The sequence below is a fragment of the Dermacentor albipictus genome, chromosome 9, assembly GCF_038994185.2.
Source record: "Dermacentor albipictus isolate Rhodes 1998 colony chromosome 9, USDA_Dalb.pri_finalv2, whole genome shotgun sequence".
NCBI classification, from domain to species: Eukaryota; Metazoa; Arthropoda; class Arachnida; order Ixodida; family Ixodidae; genus Dermacentor; species Dermacentor albipictus.
This window is the reverse complement of record NC_091829.1, coordinates 56,992,021-57,015,173: the sequence shown is the minus strand read 5'-3', so window position 1 is coordinate 57,015,173 and position 23,153 is coordinate 56,992,021. Positions and strand designations below refer to the sequence as shown.

At 47.0% G+C, this 23,153-nt stretch overlaps 1 protein-coding gene and 1 long non-coding RNA gene across 3 annotated transcripts in view; one reads left to right on the top strand and one right to left on the bottom strand.

The window, feature by feature from the left end:
- Nucleotides 1-4,725, top strand: part of LOC135896559 (uncharacterized) — a 34,757-nt gene extending 30,032 nt beyond the window's left edge. For both annotated transcript variants that reach the window (XR_010562740.1, XR_010562741.2), the window contains one exon: nucleotides 4,461-4,725. This is a non-coding gene — a long non-coding RNA (uncharacterized lncRNA). The remainder of the gene's footprint in view (nucleotides 1-4,460) is intronic.
- A 9,183-nt stretch (nucleotides 4,726-13,908) lies between these two features.
- LOC135896539 (ileal sodium/bile acid cotransporter-like) overlaps nucleotides 13,909-23,153 on the bottom strand; it is a 32,447-nt gene continuing 23,202 nt past the window's right edge. Inside the window, exons 3-5 of the mRNA XM_065424967.2 lie at nucleotides 19,425-19,596; nucleotides 17,804-18,041; nucleotides 13,909-15,766 (exon numbers count right to left, since the gene is read on the bottom strand). Coding sequence (XP_065281039.2) covers nucleotides 15,277-15,766; nucleotides 17,804-18,041; nucleotides 19,425-19,596 — 900 coding nt within the window. The 3' untranslated portion in view covers nucleotides 13,909-15,276. The remainder of the gene's footprint in view (nucleotides 15,767-17,803; nucleotides 18,042-19,424; nucleotides 19,597-23,153) is intronic.

Sequence of the window (23,153 nt, the reverse complement as noted above, 5' to 3'; positions counted from 1 at the left end):
ACCACCAACCAATTTCCTACGCAAAAACTCACCGATTCCTAGGCGTTATTATAGACAGAGACCTTTCATGGAGCCCCCACATCTGATAGTTGAAGAAGAGGCTTACTTCTATCTCCCATATACTAAGGTTTCTTGCGGGTAAAACGTGGGGCACATCCGTGGCATCTATGCTTCAACTATACAGGACGCTCTTTCTAGGATACTTGCGATACAGCACACCAGTGCTGTCCAATGCTAACAAAACTAACATCCATGTCCTACAGAGCATTCAAGGCCAAGCCCTTCGAACATGTCTGGGGCTACCTCGAAATGCTTCAACCGTGGCAACAATTGCCATCGCGAGAGACAACCTAATAAGGACCTATATAGATATCGACACACTCCGGGCACATGTTCGCCATATATCCAGAGTCCCTGACCACCATCTCGCTCACTTGCCTGAGAAAAGACCCAAGGCAGCGTTCTCCAGATCGATTGCGGCTAACCGGCACTCTCTGTCTTTGAGGCACTCACCCGCAACAAGAACGCCATCCCCTATGTGGTGCTTGAAGAAGCCTCCTGTGTACCTTGCTGTTCCAGGAATAGTGAAGAAAGCTAGCCTGACCACCGCGGCTCTCAAGCAGATCACACTGGAACTTCTGCATTTTTCATATGCTAACCGAATTCATGTTTACGCGGATGGTTCCGTCTCGGAAAATTCTACGGGCGCCGTTGTTCTACCATCTCAATCGGTCGTCATCAAGTTCAAAACTTCACACGTGGTGGTGGTGATAAACTTTATTGAAAGGGGGAAGGGTAAAGAGGGACGTGGCTGAGCGTTAGGGCTCAAGTAAGGCCCTGGGCCTGCTTGGCCTTTTCCGCCCAGTCCACCAGTTCCAATTGTCGGTCGACGTCCCCGGAACTGAGCCAGGCTGTCCAGTCAGTCTCGCTGCTGATGGGGGGATGAGAGAACGGGAGCGAGGTGCATTCCCACATTATGTGTGTGAGTGTTCCTGTTTCTGAACAGAGCCTACATTTGTCGCTTTCCCTGCCCCCTGTGATTTTGTTAATGTATTTTGGGTGTGGGTATGTATTTGTCTGAAGTCGCCGAAACGCGACCGCTTGCGTTTTGTCGAGTTGCTTGGCCGGTGGTGGGAGCGCGCGACGCCTCAAGCGATACCGATGGGCTATTTCATAAGTCTCGCAGGGTTCCTCGTGTGTCTCCTCCTCATTCACGTCGTCCGCATCCGCGGACGAGGCTCGGCGCGCGAGATCTCGAGCCAAACTGTGAGCCGACGCGTTGCCGGGCACAGCCGCGTGAGCGGGGGTCCACACGAGGGTTTTCAAGCCGCTTAGGGGGCGTCGTGTGAGGACATGGTACGCCTGTTTGCAAATTCTACCACGGACGAAATTGCCGATGGCCTGCTTGCTGTCGCTGATGACGGTATTTGCGTCCGCATGCATGGCCATGGCAATCGCGGTTTCCTCCGCTTCCACCACTCGGCCAGCCGTGATTGTTGTATGTTCTAGCAGTCCTCCGTTGTGATCAGCTACCACCGCAGTCATGAGGTCGCCGCGAGGGTGTCTGACTGCGTCTGTGTAGACCACTCCATCTTGCGAGCCATAGCGTCGCCAAATGGCTTCACTACGGGCCTGCCGACGGCCCTGATGGAACTCGGGGTCCATGTTGCGGGGTAGAGGTGGGGCATAAATATGCCCCCTCACCTTTCGCGGAATCGTAACGTACTCTGTAATTTCGGGGATAGCCTCGAGACTGAGCTTCCGGAGGACTGTGCGGCCAGCCGGGGTTAGCGAGAGACGACGGACTTGGGCAGTGTGGTGAGCGTCCAAGAGCTCCTCGATCGTGTTATGCATGCCTAAGGCCTCTAGCCTTGCGGTGGCCGCGTGGTCCGGAAGGCCCAAGGCTGCCTTTGTGCTTCGTCGGATCATGGTGTTTAATTTGGCTAAATCTGTGACTGCGAGTTTGACATATGGTGTCGAGTACATGGTTCTGCTGGTTATGTATGCCTGCACAAGTCGAAGCAGATCGCCCTCGCCCATGCCGTGGTGCCGATTAGCCACCCGGCGAATGAGCTGTAGTGTGTAGTTGGTCGCCCTCTGGAGTTTCTTTAACATGAGCCCGCAGCGCAGCGTGTTCTGAAAGTCTAGCCCCAATATTTTGATACTGGGGCGCTCCGGGATGGTAAGTTCTCCGACTTTAAGCTCAAGGAAGCGCCTCCTCCGTGGTAATCCCCTGGGACAGCTACTCCTGCTGGGCTTGATCAGGAGGTATTCGGATTTTTCCGGTGAGCACGTCAGGCCCCTTGACTCCGCATAAGCTTGTACGATGTCGATGCCGCGTTGCATGATCTCTTGAAGAGCTTGTGGATCATCCGCCGCTGCCCATAACGTCACGTCGTCAGCGTAAAGGCTGTGGTGAAGCCCAGGGATAGAGCACAGCAGTTCCGGGAGCCCGCGCATCGCCGCGTTAAAGAGAAAAGGGGAGATGACTTCACACGTAACGACATCTACAGGTTCTGAACTGGCCGCTCTTCGCGCTGCTGTCGAATACATTGAAAAAGAACCGCCCAACAAATGGGTAATATTTTGTGACTCGAAAGCAGCCCTCCAGAGCTTGCGAAGTTTACGACGTGGCAATTATGAACAGCTGGTGTCACAAATCAACGAAACCTGCCATTGCGCATCTGAACGAGGACATGATATCATATTTCAGTGGCTGCCGGGACACTGTGGCATCGTTGGTAATCACCTCGCCGATGACGCTGCCCGACGTGCCCAGGCTGGCTAACCGACACTCCTTATACCTTTATCCAGAGTCGACGCTGCAAGAGAGCTTCGCAGTCTTGCTTGTGTAATCACGTTAGGTTACTGGCATACACCACAGAACTCTAAGTGTCGTTTACACAGCCTCGACCCATCACTAAAACTTACATTACCAGCGAACCTTCCACGACGTGACGCAACACTGCTGTGTCGGCTGTGGGTAGGAGTAGCATTCACCAACTCCTACAGCTACCGCATTGGAATGGCGGATTCACCAATGTGCGCTAAGTGCCAGTGTGAAGAGACCATCAGTCACCTTCTGTGCCACTGTTCTCGCTTCGATAATCAACGTGAGACTCTCCAGTGTGCCTTAAATAGACTGGATGACAGGCCATTCACGGAAGCGAAGATCTTGGGAGCCTGGCCTCACAGTTCATTGGCCCAGAAAGCAGTTAGAGCGCTTTTTCGCTACCTGAAGGCAACGGACTTGAGTGCCCGACTATAGACATCCTACACTTAAGTTCTCTCTCTTCCTCTTTCACTCCCCATTCCCCTCCCCACGCGTAGGGTAGCAAACTGGACTCAGTCTGGTTAACCTCCCTGCCTTTCCGTCTTCCCTTCTCTCTCTCTCTCTCTCCACAAATGGCTTCCTATAAAAAGTGGCCGTCTGTAAGACTGCGTCTGCAACTAAGCGATAGAAATGTAGGATGATTATTCAAAATAATAATAATAATAATAAAAGCAACAAAGTGTGCAATGCGTGAACGCAGACTGCTGGTGTACAACATTTGCAATGTGCTTGCTGGAACGCCGCCGGCTTTGGGATCAAATTAGGGGTGGTCAATCATTCGTAAGTGTCGAATACGAATCGCATATTATCCGCCAGTTATTCGTATTCGAAAATGAGCCATTCGGTATTTTCAAATACCGTAACTAATTTACTAACCATTTCGCCATAACGGACTGTTAAAGTCGGTCAACTGTGGTGCCTATTCTAAGCAAAGTAACCTGAACGACCAAAATTGAAACGACCAAATGTTTCTGAAGAAATGAAGAAACAAGTTAGTCATGCAAGGTTTGTTTTCGGTGTCACGGCGTAATTCTAGACGTCAACTTTATGAGCGTTGTTTATAGTCTGTAATTTATTGTTTCTTTCATTCTAGTCCTGCAGCAGATTCCTCGTTCACACTACAACCGGTGATGTTTTCGTTTGAACAGGCCATATTACATGTTTCTGCGGCACAGAAGTCCTTCATCAGCTTTTCCTTTTTTCTTTTCACACTACTTCTGATCTTTTCTTCAACAACCATTTACTTAGCGTTTTTTGGGAAAGCTAATGATACAGTAGCCATTCATTTTTTGGAAAGCTTGTTTCCAACCGGCGCTCAAGATGTTGAGAGGCTATTCGTTGAGTTCTTTTATTGGAAGTTAGTGATCTTGTACTTAACACTGACACGAACTGTCCGTGACAATTGGTTGCTTCTTTTACCCTAGTCTGTACAAGCCTGGTGCTCAATTATACCGAACTAAATATTCCTGCTATAAGTATACGCGTCTGCGTTGAACTATTCGATATTCGTTACTTGCTATTCGTATCCGATTCTATATATCTATATAGAATTATATAAATAAGACTATATTCTATAAAAAAACTATATTCGCCCATCCCTAAGTTAAATTCGTTTCTTTCTACGCAGATGTCGTCTGGCTTCCGATAGAATGTGCCGTCAGGTGTTTAAAGGAGTGGGAGCGTACCCTCGCTGCTGCGGCCGTGCAGTGATTTGCACTTGAAACGCCAAACAAAACTTCCGGAATAAAGCAAGAACCACGGAATTCAAGTGAAACCAAAACGTTTGCCGCTTTTTTTTTTCTTCTTCTTTTGAGAGGCCTTCCGTTGGTTGAGCAAAGTACCGACGCACCGTCATGACTCAGGGTTTAATAAATATAATTTCCCGTTCCTCATTTGTTTCTCTCCTTTTTTTTTTTCGAAGAGCGCGATAATGCTGTTTCGCCACTCAGCTCGACTGCTGCAGGTGTCCAGCGTGATGTGGTGGCAGCTAAGACTGCTCTCCAAGTGCTTACGGGACACTAAGAGCGAAACATTGAATCTGATTGATGGAGTATTCTTGCAAGGATATATTTTTTTATTTTACACAATTAGATTTTATTGCTGCAAGAACTCTAATTCCTCATCTGTTCACATAGTCGTCACACTCAACGTCGTGGCTGTTTGTGGGACTTTGTTTACAAACTCATTGTGGTGCGACTTGCCTTTGCCTTCTATGTTTATACGTTTGCGGATGTATAGGTCTGTGTGCTGTAGATTTCTGACCCTGTGACGTCGTTTCTGTTCACTTTCCTTCTATGCATTTTTTTTTTATATCTTGTTACTTCTGCTATGAGAAAAGCCGCAGTCGTCACCATTATAGGGTGACTACACCTCTTCCTTTTATTTTCATTTCAATAAAAAAGGCGAAATTCTAAATGCCTTTTTTTTTCAATTTCGCTCCGAAACAGTTGCGGTGGTTCGTCAGCATGACTTAACAGATATCACTTTATTTTCTCGTGTACCGTGACTGTCGTGGCGCATTACAAGTACTCGAAACTTGTTTAATTTAGTCTTTCGCTACTTTGTAACACAACCGAAGTCTTTCTCTTTTTCTATTTGTTGCCGGTAAGTTTTTAACTAGGACTTATCAGATGCCGTCAAAATCGATGACGTCACGAAGAGTGGGTGCGGGAACTTCAAGGCGGCGTCGCCAGATGTCGTTCGTTATTGCGTGTTTTCTGGATTAGCAAGCCTCCTCTCACAATAACAGCGTCTTTTCTCGTTATTGCAGAGAGAGAGAGAAACGAAAAGCAATAGGAAGCGAGGTTAACCAAGGGTGTGCCCGGTTGGCTACCCTACACATTGCAGAGTAGGTGTTGTACTAATATAGCTAACCATATCTTGCTCTTTTTAATACGTACTAGCAATTCGAGACAAAATGATAGTTTGTGTTGGCCAATATTCATAGCTGGCAAGGGCCTTTGCGAGAATCACCAGTTACATAAATGCGGTGATTATTGCTAGCATCTTATCTGACATGCAGCGCATGTTACAATCGCTGAATTGAAAATCGATCAGCGTCCACTAAGTAGGAAACCTGTAGCAAGCTCCATTGTTAGTGCTATTGACCTTGATGCAGAGCGAAATTTCTTGACGTTGCATGGCAATAAGGCTAAGCATGATGGTGTTGCTCATTTGAATATAAAAACAAAGAGGGCTATACGCACGTTTCTTTCGACTACGCTCACCCGTGGCAGCCACTGCATTGGCTGGACCAGAGAGAGCCATCGTATCTGGACGTCTCTGTGAATCCACCACCTGGATAGCGCGTTCGTTTATCGGTGCGTGTGTTTAGAGAAATAAGCAGTTCTGACTAAGCGGCGACCACATGCACGTGATCGTTGATCTCTTTCTCCGATTTACGATATGTATTTCTCACAATTCGGCACACAAATGCAGGTGAAAGTCAGTGCCCTCCATGGGTGTCGCCTATACTCGTCTCGACCTCGTCTGTTCACGCTGGTAAACGACCATGATTCTCACAGCACTCGTAGCGCCCTAGCCAACACAGAAGTGAAACAGATTACCGGGATGCAAATGCTCGCGCGCTCTGTGCCTAGTCTTCCTGTTAACTCCACTGCAGCAAACATGACGTTGAAGTTATCAGTATGCAACAATAGCTGAACATTGCAGACGTTTCCATAACTTTGTACAGAAATATTTACGACGTCATGTATGTTCTTGCTGAAATACACATCAACCGTTGGGAAGGAAATATTAAATACATCGCAAGGAATCTAAACTTTTGAAGCATATCAATGCCGCAAGAGGTCGTTAAGATAGAAACAAAAGTAAAATCTGAAGAAGAATCAAAAGAACGGTGACGCATTGAACCTGACGTTCCCATGACAGCTTTGAGATCTATAAAACGATCTGCAAATGAAGGAGCACATTGCCGTGTTGTAGTGACGGTGAAAAAACAACAAATACTGCCAAGCCCGCTATAGTCGATATTCTAAGACAATTTATGCAGCGTACTCGTGGCCACAAAAGCAACCAACGGTAAAATCACAATGAAAGCAGCTAACACCGGTCACCGGTCCCCGAAATCTCAACTAGCGGGTCAAGGTCGGTCGGCTATCTATACGTGCATCAGCGCACACTACATGCAGGTAATCGCTGCTAATCGTGCACATTCGCGAGTCTGCAGCAGCAGTCACGTCACGCGTGCTATCTGATAAGCCCCTCCCGTTATGGAATCGGCTATCAACGTTTAATAAATTCGAGGTAATTTAGTTGCGCCTCGTGCCAAGCGATTACTCGATGTCAGTGATGATCCGGTGAAAAACGACCACCGGCGGAAAAACGAGACAATCTACGCGTGACAATATGGTGTGAAAGAAGACAATGCGCAATTGAATTGTCTTGCCTTTCTACACTTATATCTAACAATACATTGCGCCCACACACTGTTACCACAAGAAAAACAAAAAATTAAATACAAGGGCTTTACATGCCAAAACCAATCATATTATGACGCACGCGTAGCAAGGGGATCCGTATTAATTTTGATCACATGGGGTCACTTAACGTGCACTTAAATCGTCGACGGGAATTTTGCATTTCCCTCCATTAAAATATGGCCGCAGTTGCCGGGATCGTACTCACGACGTCGACCTCAGCGGCGCAATAAGAACACCCGGAGCCCACCCTTGGTAAATGACAATTCCGGGCGTCTACTTCGACGAGTTCGAGCAAGGTCTCGACCAAAATGCAAGGCAGTAGCATCGAACAGTTGAAACAATAATCTTCCAAGGGCCTTTCTACAAAGACAAACTGGCAACGAGGAACTGGGCACACTACACAGTGGATGGAAGATGCAATATCGATTTAGAGAATAAATAAGCTACATTATAAAGGTACTTCTAGCAGCTTCAGTAATCGAATATGAAGAAAACGCGTCACGCCACCATACTTAATGCGGGACAGATGAAGAAGTTACACGTCACCAATATTGTCTGCAAAAGAAAGGTAAGAAGCTGCCACATCTTAAGTGCATGGCATTTACTTTTCTTTAGCAAAGCAAACGACTGCCAAGTCATTTCATGCCACGCATTTGCGATAAAGCATACGAGACGAGTAAACTGTGGTATATCGTACAACGTACGCTTCAACTTTCTCCATGTGTTCTACAGTGTCGCTGGTCACACGAAACGGAAGAGACGTATTGAGAACGTAGCAAAAAGCCCGCATTGGGCATAGTCTGCAGTTCGATTACAAAATAAGTTACAAGGCTCAGCTTTGCACATATCGTCGTTGTGGAACGTTTAAGAGAAAATGAACTTTGTAAAAGGAACACGTCCCATAAGGTTAGTAGCCTAGGGTACCTTGCCTGCAACTTCAACACCCCGATTACACGTGGCAATCGTTTTCAATTGGTAGTGCGACGTTTTCAAATTTGTCCTATGAGTGAGGAGTGGTGCCAGACCGGAAAGCGATAGGTTAAGGTAGATTAGCGAGGGTTTTCAGAGTGCAGCTAAATCAACAATCATATAAATCCGTGTCATGGTCGGCTGCTCAGTTTTTAATAAAGGAGACGTTGAGCACGCAGGCGTATCTGCATTCGACTTCCACGCTATGTGACCGCTTTGCTCAACAATGTCTGTTTCGCAGCATTGGGAGCAACAACTGTCGTGTGCCCCCGTTCACCACGTCCCCACGTCCCCTTAAGACACTTCGCGGGCCACCAGTACTATTTCTGCGCACTTACGCTGGCACAGTTTTCGCAAAGGCTTCGAGTATGTCACTTAGCGAAGCCTTGAAGCTGGACTTCGTTTTCTACGACATAGACTGATGAGCTCGGCCTGAACCGCTTTACAATGGAAGTTTAGAGCAAGGCAATGAGCAGGAAACGGTGCCATGTCGACGCTTGAACGGAAAAGGAAAAAAAAAACGTTCTACTCACTTCTTAGGCTGCCAGCGGAGGACTGCGTGATAACCGAGATGACGATGGCTTAAGCCCCTGTTATCGGCGTACAAGGAAGAAGAAACGAAAAAAAAAACGCAGAGAATAACGAAGCAAAAAAAAAAGTGGCAACTCATGCATTGCTGCATTCGGAGACTCAGCAACCGTCGCCTGGCGCCGCGCGTTGTTCCTCCGAGTGCAGGGCCCCGCCGAAATGACGCAACGGAATCGCTTTGGTCACGTGATATCGATAGCTTCGGTCACTGCGGTTTCGGTTTCGAAAGATCGGCACGTCGCTCCTCGTTTCGCCACAGATCATTGCTTTTGTTGCTGTCGTTGTTGTTGTTTTTGTCACAAAGAAAATCTAATTTTTGTTTCGTAAGAATCTCTATTTAATGGAAACGTACGTACGTGTGTTTGTGCGAGGCATTCAATGCAGCAAAGCGCCACTGTCAGCATACTTTCCTATAGGATAATTCGGGAGCAATACACACAAGGACGCTGCGGCAGGCGCCTGGAGGGTGAGGTCAAATTCAGCAGACCCATGGCAGTGACTCTGTGGCGAAGGCATGTCAGGTCGAGGACGGAATGCAAAGAACGCTTGTGTACCATGCAGTGGGTGTACGTTGAGAAATCTCAGGTGGTAAAAGTGAATCCAGAACCTTCGACTAGCCATGGCATCTTAACTAACACACTGTGCAGGTTCACGACCTTCACAATTTATTTTAATTAGATTTTAAGGAGTCGTATATACTTCAAATTGTTGGTGCGCTTCGATTCGGTGGAGAGTTCGACTGCTCAAAGGACGGATTCTCAGGCTTTCAGCCTCGCCATCAAACCATCCATCCACAGGCATCGCATTAAGACAAACAAAATTTTAAGGCAATGGAAAACACACTGTTACTAAGCATGAAATGACTCTGCTTTTAATTAGAAACAGTAATATCATCAGTGTCGAAGATAACTTGGCGAGTTTCAAGCAATCGTAAGTTTTTAAAAAACTATTAAGCAATTATAAACTGAACTACGAAGTCCTTACATCTCAGACTGCGACTGTGGGGTGGCGTAGTATCTTTAGAGCGTAGCTCTTAGGGGCACCCGTTCTTGAGTTGTGCGCCGAAGCCGGCGTCGGTCTCGGCATCGGCATCGGCGTAACCGGCAAGTAGCGCAGCGGAGGTGTAAAGATGGCGATAGCGAAGAGAGCGCGAGCAGGAAAGCTGTGGAGGAGGGCACAGCGAAAGTATGAGAATGAAAGAGGTTCTCAAAGAAGGGAGGTACCAGCGTACTGGTTAGTGCTAAAGTTCCAAGATACGGTCGAAAAAAAGCAAACATACAGGGACTTTAGCTGGTGTGAGTTTCAAGTCCTACTATTCGCGATAGTATAGTCGCTATCTTTATTCTTAACCTTGACCTGTACAATAGACAGTTTTCAAAACGGCTAGGCTGGCCTTCTCGCTTACCCATATTCACAACATATGGCGGCAAAGCTAATAGGCACTTAGGTCGCTTACTGAACGCTGAGCAAATCTGTGTGCTCCGCACAGACCTTGCTCATTGCACCTGTGGACTCACGTCTTCACCATTTCACTAATGTCACCTTCAGTAACGGCTTACGCATTCGCGTAGGGGTGTTGCTTTTGCCAAATCTATTCAGCGGGCCGGCAAGAAAATAGCCGCGGACATGAAACCCCTGCATATTATATGTGGCTACGTTTCACTTCAGTGTACCGGTACACACAATCGGTTTGCTGAAAACGCTGCCATGTTTGACAGGACGATCAACGTGCCGAGTTTTGTCGAACAACAATGAAAAAGTAACCTTTCATTTTCCGCACAGCTTGCAGCCAATAACTGACTTGTTCACATGCTGTCACGGCGTGGGCATGATTCACGTCTTATACGACAAAGGACGCGACACGTCTGACTGAAGACCAAAATCAATGAAACGTCTCCATCATTATGAGGACTGACCAGACAATGTGGAAAACATCATGCTACCCCACTTTGACTTCCTTTCAGTGGAGTTTGCTGCGCCTTAGAATGAAATTATGTGCCTCCTCCACCTTTATCAACCACACTTCATCATAATTCGTCACTGAGGGGAATATGTTGACCGTGTCTCAAGGCACGAGGCACAGCAGCATATATATACTACACACGGCGCCCAATCGCAATAGGCTGTACAGAGTGTGATAGTGCATGTAAAAGTATGAACTCTACAGAATGTGCAGACAATGTACCAATATAAGATGGACACTAAATTCTCCGTTAACCGGAGTAATTGTTTCTTATTCCTGCCCAGAAACGTAGCAAAAAAGAACTTCAGCGAGGGGGATTCTTTGACGCGATGACGTGTATGCAGGAAACGGTTTGAACCATAGCAGCGAAGGGAGACTCTCCGTTCCAGCCACAGTCGAATTGTGTAGAGTGGAGTAACACCTATTTCCAGACTCCTTTTAAGTTCTCCGAATGGTGAGAGCCGGGATATTCCCACTCTTAGAGCAACAGAAGTTATCAAGTCCATTCCTTCAATTCCAACAATAAAGGCTTTCTCTACAATTTATTTCTCTTATCTTTGGAGTACCTCGTAACTAAACAAAGAAAACACATTTTTAAGCCTAACAACGTTACAAATAATGTTACGTGCAATTTTCTTGCACAAGAGGAAACACCTTGTGGCCTGTATCTCTGCAGCTAGCAGTTGCTGTTAATCTCTCCAATTTCCGCTGCTTCTAAAAGAATGCTCCGTCAGTTTTATTTTCGTGGGAAATCTGTAAGCCTATGTGCTGTGAAGACTATCATGAGGCATCAAAATAATCATTGCACCGACACTCAAATGGTAAAGCGCATGCCTGTTACTAATAGAGCGCATGTCTCCCCAATACAGTGCTTCTACTTTAATAAGTTTGTTTCCCAAACACATATACGAAAACAATTACACCTGTAATAAGGCTAGACAAATAAATACATAAAACATTGTTAAACTTCATTGCCTTCCTCGTAAAATAGCGTCAACAAACAGATGTTAGCTTGGCAGGGTACAAGTCACGAATATATGATGGTAGCGAAAAATATGTTCAGTTATTAAGGTCGAAATGTCTCCAAGACTTGCTATTTTGTGTTGACCGCCTGCCATGCAGTCTCCTCTTCCGAAGACCCTCTTTAGTATCAACAACAAAAAAGAGAAAACAAACACAAAGACACAGAGCAGACGATCCCCCTCTAGACGTCGTCAGAGTCAAAAAAGATAATTCTATAATGATTGAGGCTTTCATAATTGTAACTACGCTCCGCATGTTTACGCGGTCATGCTTAAATTTAGTAAAAGTATTGTTTTATTTGCAGCCGAGCGTGACGATAAATTCGGACAGCATGGTACAACGACAGCATGGTGCACAGTTTCCCGGCCGCTCGGGACTGCTGAGATTAGTTTCTGCAGATAGTAGTTTTACACTAGATGCACAAGTGCTAGGCGGTTCGCGACGACTTCGCACCCTGCTATGTACAAGCAAGGCTTGGCATCTAAATGAAATCCGCTATTTCCAAAAATCTTTAGTTCTTTGAAACCATTTTTATTCGCGCGAAGCAAAGTACAAAACAACCTTACGCCGTTGTGCACACCGTGCATCCAACTAGACTATTCTCTCACTTCGATGACCAACATAAAAGCGAAACACATTATTACGCTTTGCAGGACATTTTTTTTCACATTTAATTACATAACAGCGGGAACCATTTTTTCGAGGCTCTTGCTAAACCGACGTATAGTCTGGACATCTAGAAGTTGCTGTCTTTAAATACAGTACCTCGTAAATCAAGCAAAACGGCTTCCAGGTCTTCTCAAGCGTCGGATGTGCAGAATACCATGCTGTTTATGATTAACGCGTCAGATTTAGCTCTAAATAGGTACCGAAAGAGCGGGTACTGAGTAAAAAGTAGAGAAATGCCATATACTGACCAAGTCTAGTTTAGTCTAAATGGCAAGCATGATGGTTTTGTAGTCACGCTTATGATCAACGTTCCGTGCTCAGGGACTACGTGCCCATTCCAACTTAACTCCATTCCGGAAACTTGGGTTCCCGTTCTGTTTACGTCTCACCTGCCTGACTGATGCGATCACTCCATTCCCATTCCACTCCAAGTGTTTACAAAAATATAGGATGATTACGAGACCATTTCCACAATGCTCCGCAACTCCGGTTCGAACCCGCATTAAGTGATCCATTTTATATTGGCACAGTGTGCATAGACTTCCTGAATACTTCCTGGACGAACGAACACGTTCGCGTTTCCTACAGAATTTATATTATATATATATATATATATATATATATATATATATATATATATATATATATATATATATATATATATCCGTTATGGTGTCCCGGCCTGCGGCTTTTACTGCACGCGGGATTTTCCGTGCGAAAGCTGTTCAAGCCGCTCAGTAAGTAAAGCCGCACAGTAAGGCTAGCATGAACACCTCCAGCATTTATATGTGGTTATTGAACAGGCACTTTGTTGCGCCACAGCGGGAATATCCCCTTCAGTTGACAAGTAATTATGTCCATACAAAATTTGGTTCGATCCCTATTGGTCGATTCTTCAGAATCACAAAACGCTTACTGCAGCAGATCCGATTTAGAGTTTCTAAATGTTCGGCGAGATTTATCGCATTGACCGAATGGCGGACTCCGTGCCTGAGCCCTCTGCAGGAATATCAGATGTGCGAACGTCAACTATTTCATGTTCACCGTACTTCGAAAGCACCCTTCCAGTCACTTCAAAAAATATATGTGATCTAAAACATTGCTCAAAGACCATGAAACAAGTGAACCCGCTACGTGGCATACCGACACGTAAAGCCAAGAACCATACGCGTCTACCTTCCAGCTCCTTTTACTGAAGCATGTTGAACGCAACATTCAAATTTTCAGAACAGGTCCAATCAGAATTTCTTCTCTTTTTTTTTTGAAGATCCGCGCTAGAAGCATCGAACTATTTTTTATCGCGACGGCTTATTGAGGAGTATCTTGGCGTACGCAATTTCTGCACACAGCGCCTAGACAGAATGTATAAGCTGCTGCGATGGTGAAGTGAACTTACGACGTGCAGTAACAGACATCACCGCTTTCTGTTTGAAAATAATAAATGTGTTTATTGCACAATCAAGTCAATGCGCTCTTGGCATCGGTGTCAACTACGAATCTCAACGTCATGCACAGCGGCGCAACACACTCAAATATCTCATTGAGCGCACACATGCTCTACAAAAGCGTTTCTCGGTTGTATTCTTCGCCGGAAGAGAGCTAAGGGTTCCGTAACGCGCACGCACCGTCCTCGCATTTTAGGAAGTTCTGAATCGAACACTCAGAAATGTACAGTACTACTAAAACAACACCGACGGTTAAAATGCTCTGCAGTTTCCTGCGGTTTAATGGCAATAACTTCTTCAACATGAAAATGTTCGCAAAGAAATTTTTAAAAATGCAGTTAAAACTCTAGGCGTGGTGAACAACTACCATTATATATAACCGTGCTTGAAAGGGGACACTGAACGATGACAATTCTGCATTGAAAAAGAAAGGCAGAATCGTCGCTTACAACGAATCATCAGTGCACGAACAAAACGCGGTGTAAAAAAGACAAATTAAAACCTATAACAAAAGGTAACGCGAAGCAATGCCGAAGCGAGAAAAGGCATCAACAATGCATCCGGCATGGCAGGGACTAACATGATTCCCTGCTACAAAGAAATACAATGAACATACATTATTGGCTAAAATTACATCTAACAGATAATATATCCAGCAGACACAGTGTTAAAATTATATATAAACCGGAGCGAACTTAGAACAGTCAACCCGCATGCACAGTCACAAAACAATCTAGAAGCAATAAAACGTCATTTCTTTATATAACGATAAAATATCGGTGTTGAATTCAAACGAAGTGCACACCTAGCGTTCTCCAGCTTGTGCATTTGAAAAGTGATAAAATAGTGATTTGAAATAATGCGCTCTTCTCCGCTTTTCCTCATATCCCCCGGATTAACGGACAACCTCAATGTCAATTCAGCGAAAGCGTCTTTACAAGGCGAACATCCGAACAACTCCACGGTGCGTCTCATGAGCCCTCGCTGTAGCCGGAAAAATTGTGACCGCAAGCGCTCATGAAATATAGACATATACCCGCAGATTCTACATCGTGCCGCTCAATCCCATAAAAAGAGTACACGTTAAAACACCGCGCACAATCGCACCCGCACCGGCGTCACCAATCCTTACACACTGAAGAACTACTATATACTGTACAGAGAGCACGCGACAGGTGACAATGCATATATTACACTGTTAAAGGCCGCTTCAAAAACCACACACACCGCGTCCGCGCGCTAACCTGCGTGCAGGAATGCGCGAGAGATTATCACTGGCCGAATCGAAAGGGAGCGATATATTCCTTTCTGAAGTTCTTAGTTCCGGCCTCTTTCGTGCACACATCACAGCCGAGATTTCTTCTCCTCGAAGTCGCTGGCCACGTCTTGGAGCTCCTGCAGGGCGTCCTTGCTAGGCATCGCCGAGGCCCGGGCGTCTCCCTCGGCGGCCTTCGCCGGAAATAGTCCGCTTTCCACTTCCGGTTCGGAGGAACCAGCGGATTCGGGAATTCGCTTCTCGTCCGGATGCAGACGCTTGGACACGCACGACTGGATGCGCTTCGCCGCGTACACCACGTACAGGGGCACGCCCTGCAGGATCGTCTGGCAGACGACAGGGACAATGACGAGATCGGCGTCGGGAAGTGGAAGTGACGTGTACAGGATGACGACGGCGATGCCGCTGTTTTGGAAGGCGATCTCGATGGCCACGGCGATGATCTGCGCTCGGCTGAGGCGACCCACGAAAGCGGCCAGCGCGCCGAACACGTAGGCGCTCCAGGAGACGAGGGCGCCGCAGAGCAGGGCTTGCCACGTCATGAGCAGGAAAATGTACCTGAAAATGGCGGAAACCGAGGTTCGCTTTAGGATTACGGCGACTGCGTTCGAGAATAAAACGCGCATCCCTATACGTACCCTACAAGTTAGGTCTACATGATCGCGCAAGTGCACGTTCGACTCGAAGGTGCAAGTAACGACACGTAAGCACTGCGGTGACGTCGACATACCAAAAACCCCAACAAAGTTAGTCGCGCGGAACTTTTTTGCGTGCTTTTGCTGGCTTCTTTCAGGCTTGGAAAAAATGTTTTACGTAGCACGAACAGAGCAACAGAAAGATGGATCGGGAATTTTTCATGACGGCCTACAATTTTCTGATTGACAATTTTGCTCAGATTTTAATATTCGAGAACCTAACTAATTATTATTAACTAATTGCGCAACGAAGCAATATACAAAATACAATTCGACTTTCTTTACGCGACGCCAAAGAACACTACCTTGGTTCTGTGTAGCTGCGCGGCACTCGCATATGTCGACGCGAAAGCGTCAAATGGCCCATTCAGCGAAAAAAAAACCGGCGTCTTTCATCTGCAGGAGCGAAACGGCAGGAAAATTCCCATTGGCTGCGACGCCACGTCATGAGAGCGTCTCGACGGAGCAGAGAGGGCGAAAGGGGACACCCGCTGATGCCATAACGCGCCAGGTGTTGAGTGAGGGGAGAGGGCATCACCGCGGCTCCACGCCACCCTCGCTCTCGCAAGCCTGTGTTGTCCGCGCCTTCCTTGTCCGTCAGTTACCGCGCTGCACTTAGCCCCACCTTTCACCCCCAATCAAGAATCTCTCTCTTTCTCTCTCTCTCCGCGCAAGCTTTCGCCTGCGTTCCAACCGTGGTAAGGCTAAATCAAAACTTGCCAAGCGTCTCAACGCGCCCGCTTGCCCGCGAGAAGTTTCTAAATCGAAGGACCGCTCGGCCGCGTTCAAGTGAACATTAATGCTTTCGAACTCGTAATTTATAAGTGCTTAGGTGTCCTCGGATTTCTTTTAAAGCGAAAGCTTTGCTGGCCGCGAACTTGCGATTTCGCCGTGGCGGTGCTCCGAGGAAGCACATGACGTCACAACGCGCGCCTTGCCGCGGATATTTCTCTCTCTAGCTCCCTAGTCACTACTGCGCATGCACCACTAGTAGCGCCTAGCCACAGGTGTTTCGCCGCTGCGCAGCGCCGCGCCTTTCCACCGTCGCCGTTTGGTATGACCTCACATCGCGTTCCTCGTCGTTGCGCTCGCCTCCGTTCGCTTCGCCAGCTGCGTCGCATGCCTGATATGTCGGAGTATTGAAAAGGAGAGCTCGCGTGGGCCGCAACCACAGTAGAGGCGGCAGTATGGACGGCGACAATTTTCTTTTCTTTCTTTACTATGCTGGTTTTGTTTTTGACTTTTGTGTTTGCGGCGTCGGGACGATGCTTTAAGATGGGGGCATTGACACGTGTACTTGTTTATATTTCTCCGGCTAACAAATGTTAAATGGAATCGCTTGGCTCAGGATGCACCCGCATGCATCGGAAGTTTCTCGAATGTTATCAATAGTCCTATCCGTTGTCTGTTGTAACCGAACCTTGTGCTATATGAATGTGCACGCGTGAGGCGAATTGCATAGTGATTTCTAGAAGGCACGCAGGCACCAGCGATCCCACTAGAACCTTCGACGAGTCGTGCATAAAAGCCAACGCGCTTGAGCCGCAAATCAGATTTCGACAACCGACGACTGTGCTCGCCGCTATCACCTTGTGGGCACAAGTCCGCGCCCAAGTAATAAGTTAGTTTCTTGATTCACAGTTTCGCAATACCGTGTTCTTCACAGTCACTGCAACGTGACAACATCAATTTATGTCTCGGTTTTTTAACCACTAATACTAATGTGTATAGCTTTCTGTGGCCTATAGTACATTCGGCGAAATTCAAAGAAAAAAAAAGTAATATAACGCAGATCGGATAGATCAACGAGAGCGAGGCGATGATAAATAACCCTCCTTACTGTTATAGGCCAGCCCACAACGATAGGGATGCAAGCAATTTGCGCGCGATCAACCCTTACTTGTTGACGGTGACGCTCAAGACGAGGATGGCGATCAACACGATGATGGTGATGGGCTTGATGTACTTAGTCAACGCCAGGGCCCATTTAGGCTTGAACCTATGGATGGCCATGCCGATGGCCAAGGGTACGGCCAGGCCTACAAGGCTGGCAATGATGTTGGAGAAGGGTATGTGTAACGCGCCCGTCTCCGGAGACATGTGCCGGCCAAGGATGAACACCCACAGGGGCATCATTCCTGCGGATAAAATAATGATCATGCTATAGAGTAGGTGCAGAGAAGTGCAAACTTGCAACAAGACATGTAGTGAAGCATTGTGTTAACCCGGGGCATTAACAATTCATTGGCGCAGTTACTGTATTTCAGGCCATTTCCGCTATGGAGCGCAGCGGGCACTGAAATGCGCATGCGCGCCAATCAGTCAAGAGAGGTGACGTGGAAGGGCACGATCTGTTCCGCTCTCATCGTCATCGTTCTCAGCGTCAGGTTTAAAGGCCTCGATCAGTCGGGGTATTACACAAGGGGGGAGGGGAGAAGCATACATAAGAGAAATTCAGAAGCATAGTCATGTGATGTGCAACCCCTAATTACAACCCTTTATCTCTACTTCGTTGTCACTTTACCTCCCCTCCCCTCTCTCCCCTGCGTAGGCTAGCAAACCGGATCTTCCCATCTGGTTAACCTCCCTGGCTCTCCCCTTTCCCGCTCTCTCTCTCTCTCTCTCTCTCTCAGCTGGATTCAACAATGCACCCACAGTTGAATGCATTAAAATATACTACCAACATTATAACCGCATACAAACTACTAACAAATACAGCTACGTACAAATGCATACAATATATACATACAATATCGCGCCGCGCGAATACGTTACAGTGTATGCGCGTGTCCGACACGCGAATTACATATCAGAGGTCTCATTGGTACAAGCACTGTGCGAAATTCAATGCTAAGTGATTTAAGAGATCGCACATAATAGGAAAACATTGTTTTTTGGTGGTCACTGACACTGACTTCGTGTCTTTTGACTCGTTGAAATCTCAAGAATATGTACCAACTGACCCACGTCGCAACTCTACTGAAAGACATCGAGTCGGGGTCGTTACAAGCACAGTTAGTAACTTCACAAGATAAAGAGAGATAGGCATCCCGTTAGACAGCAATATATAAAAAAGCCTGGTTAGCTTTACTATATGATCTGACTATTATTCGTCAGCCAGTTTGGAAGGGAATGCCATTGGAAATCACCATCACAATTACCTCCCGCTCAACAGTGCGGTAAGCTAATGGCAAATTTGACTTTCAAGAGCGCTTTTTCATAGCGCTTTCAAAGCGCTCTGATGGTCGTGTAAAACGACAACGAAGCTTTGTTACTGAGGCAAATTACTTTAGTTGCGCGTATTCCAGATATATATACACACACATATATATTTGTGCTAAACGGCTTTTCCAGCTTCGCAGAAGCGCTAGGAAACGACCAGTCGAATGTGCCGTAAGGATCGGTGCATTCTCGCTACGCTAGGCTTAGCAGCGACACGAAAGCGAAAAGGACTCAGAAAAAAAAAAAGAAGGAGAAACGAACTGTTTGCTACAGACGTCTATAATCTCCCTAAAACTCACCTATGCTGGCAATGGTGCTGACGAACGTCATGGTGACGCTGAGCGCAACGTCGCCGTTTAAAATCAGAGTCCAGAGGTTGCTCGAGTTTCCACCAGGCGAGCACCCGAGCATGAAGATTCCGAACCGCATGAGAGCATTCTCGAGCAAGAGCAGGCCCATGCCATAGGAAACCTGCAAGATAAGAGAACAGGCCTTCGTAGGTACAAGCCCTCCCCATGTATAGATCAATCATTTAACACGTGCGAAAAATGTTGAGTTGAAAGGACGTATCGAGCACACACGCTTCTCACCGGCGTTCTAGTTTGCTTGGGAGGAACAAAACACAGTCCGCAGACTATGGATATACAGACTAATAAAAACCTGTTTTGAAAATTGTAGGAAAGTCAATACACTAATAAATGCAGAAGTACAAGCACGAGGAAGAATGCTGAGCCTTAATAGATTAGTTTTGAGTTCAATACCATGTAATTGATGCCAACATGAATGCAAAGGTACAACGACGAGGCGAAATTTTCCGTAGTAATACGTAGGATAGCGTATGGTCCAAAGGGCAGTGACTTAGCTAACACAGCGTTCGGATTCAGCTTTGTCTCGTGCTCCTGAACTATCTAACCTAAGTAAGTAGAGCGCCAAAAGTTACGCATGAGCGCAAGAAATACTGCATAAATCTTTATTGCTTTTCTGTTGACAATATACGTAAGTTACTATAATAGGTAAGTTTCATGAAGGTTTTGAATGCTCACCGATTCTGTTTGGTATCTTGCACAGGTGCACGAATGTAAAAAGGGAAATTATATTTGCGATTGCATCGACACCTACCACATATTTTGCAATATTCACAGTCATCCTCACTTCCTTTTGCTTTTGGCGCTCTTTGGCCATACTGGCCCTTGCGCCATAAAACATCAAATATCATCATCCCTTTCCTTTCTTTTTTTCCTCTTGATTGGCGTAGAAGAGCCGGAAGGAAAAGTCCGTCAATGATGCATTGCCACAAGCCTGAGCACCCTACATTGCTTTCAGAAGCGGAAGCATGAAAAGAAAATGGATGCATAGATTAGAGTAAATGGGACACGAACGATAAAGGGCAACTGCTATCAGCTAATTATTACAAAAGAGAAGGGTACTAATGCATTCCGATCTTGATAGCCTCTCGTGTTGGGTGCTTCATTCCGTAATGGACTTCTACTTATCTGAAGCGTGCGATCATAGTCAAGGAACGCGTTCCTTTCAGATATCATTTCATTACGATATGGAAAAAAAACACGATTAATATAGAGTTACATCTGGTTTTACTGCCATGTCCCCTAAGGCAATCTGTGCATTGTCCTAAATAAATCAATAAAGAAAGAAAGAAAGAAAGAAAAAAGACAGGTCGGTGACTCTGCGCATGAGGCTATAGTCACGGTTAAGCAAGGCCGCGCATAGATACAACGCGAACGACAAATTTCAGCTGCCCGCTAAAGCAAGTTATATACTTCGCTTGCTGTGGAGTCACACACACTTGGAATATCCCAAGTCTTCGCTGCACCGCAGCTAAAGTAAGCAGCGGAGCGCTAATCGCCAGATTCCTGGCCCGCCCGCCATCTCTCGCACGCACCGAAGGACGTGCAGTGTTTGAGGCTCATCATAATCACCACGGAAAGTGTTGCTGGTTTGGAGCGTCGCCCGAACAAACAGCTAACAGCCGGGCTGGGGAAATCGCGCGCTCTCTATCAGTCCCGCCACGTTCACCGAACCACCGTGCAACAGAAGCCGTTCGGTACGAGAATGCCTCGTGCTTCCTGGCAAGGTCGAAATACACAAAGGGCTTGCACCGGGTAGCCACAACCACTTCAAGGCGGCGCCGTTAGCTTTTCTTTTTTCTTTTTTCAAAGGCCAAAGATAAGCCACGGTTCGACGATTACCCCTGTGGCGAAAAACACGCGAAACAGCGTGCCAAAGGCTTCACGAGCGGGAAACCAGTGTTTGAGCGGTTTGGGGACGGCGGCTCGACCTTCCTCCCTGCGCTTGAGAAACGACTAGCGGAAAACGTTCGGGAGTTCTGTGCTCGCTGAAATATACCGACACACCTCAGTTAAATCCATTAGTGCGTGTTATTCGCACTGAATCACGAGTTCTGTGTTCGCTGAAACATATCGCCATGCCTCAGTTAAATTCATTACTGCGTGTCATTCGCAGTGAGAACAGACGTGGCTTCGGAAACAGTCGTCGTGAAAGCAGAGTGAGAGAAACCGGAAAATAAATCAAGCTGATAATGTCACACAATACATTCGCGATTATAAGCTGACGTCAGGACGCTCGGTCAATGCATGAAGGACCAAGTTGATACGGACTCGCGAGTACTACCCTTAAATAACAAATAAATAAATAGCCAATCCCGCCTCGCGAATGCGCACTATTCCTATCAGACAATAAAGTACACGCCATTATACCACGCTAGTCCATCAAGCACACGGGCACCAACAGACATTAGCGCCACATTTAACTGTATTATTTCTTTATCGAACTAGCCTCCGAGATCTAGAAGCGCGCGCGCAGCCTAATCTCAGACTATGGTAACACGTTTCAATTATCACGCTTGGTCGGATCACGCGTCGATCTGATGTAGGTTGGCAAGAAAACAGCATTGTTACTCTTAATCAAAAAAGTTCCCCGACGATTAAGATACTCCCTAATGCAAAATTTGAGCGCTGCTCTGTACGCGTTTTAATTTCGCGATATATTGGCTGGCGTGGACAATGTCTCATGCGATACGTTGCAAACGGAGCGAAAATGAAAATGAAAAAAAAAGTGTGGCGCGACAGCCTCTCTAATCCGGAGATCACGAGAGACAACACTTGGGTGACGGTTCTTATTAGACTTTTGCGCGCACAAAGACAGGACGTCGAACGAAGAAGGGGACACACACCATGCGCAAACTCGGGCGCGATTCACAGCAGCCGCCGCAGACAGACTTCCGCTCATGCAGCGCTTTGTTCCCATACAGACGGCGCGCGCTACTCCGGCGCCATCTCGTAGCCATCGTCGCCCGCAAAGCCCGTCTTGCGCGGCACTGCGCTTTTCCTCTCGCGCTCTCGCCATACCCTCCTCCTCCGGTTTCCGCCTCACGGTTCCGCTGCGCCCTCCTCTTCCGCTTTCCTCCTCCTGCTCTTTTCACGATCGCCGTCTTTCGTCTCCCGCTGTGCTCCGCGTTCGCTTTCATCCTTCACTGTGCTCGTTCGCCCGGTTACGAGGGACAAAGCCGACGCTCGCCGCACGAACGAGCGTCCGAGGCGCGCTCTAAAAAGTATGTTCATGATGTTCCGCAGGTAGAGACGCCGGCAAAAATGGTATACTCCACGCAATCTACGGTGCGGGAGCCGGAGCAGTGGCACACTGCATCGCGACGCCATCCACAGGTGGCATCTGGGATCGAGACAGCCAATGAGCGCCCTTTGTTATCGGCAGACATGATCCCAGATGCTGCCTGTAGATGGCGTTGCGATGCAGTTTGCCGTTGCTCCGGCTCCCGCAGCGTGGACGGCGTGGAGTATACCACTTTTGCAGGCGCCCGTACGTGGTTTACGCGACGACTTCGTCATCCGCGATCTACCTGCACATGAGGCATATTTCATCGAGCCGATGTCACGGATCCTTGACGGTCGTTCTTGGCTGGTGCTACAAAAACACTATCGCGACGTGCAGCTCCTCTTTCGCGCACCTCAGATGCATTTCGGAAAGGGCGC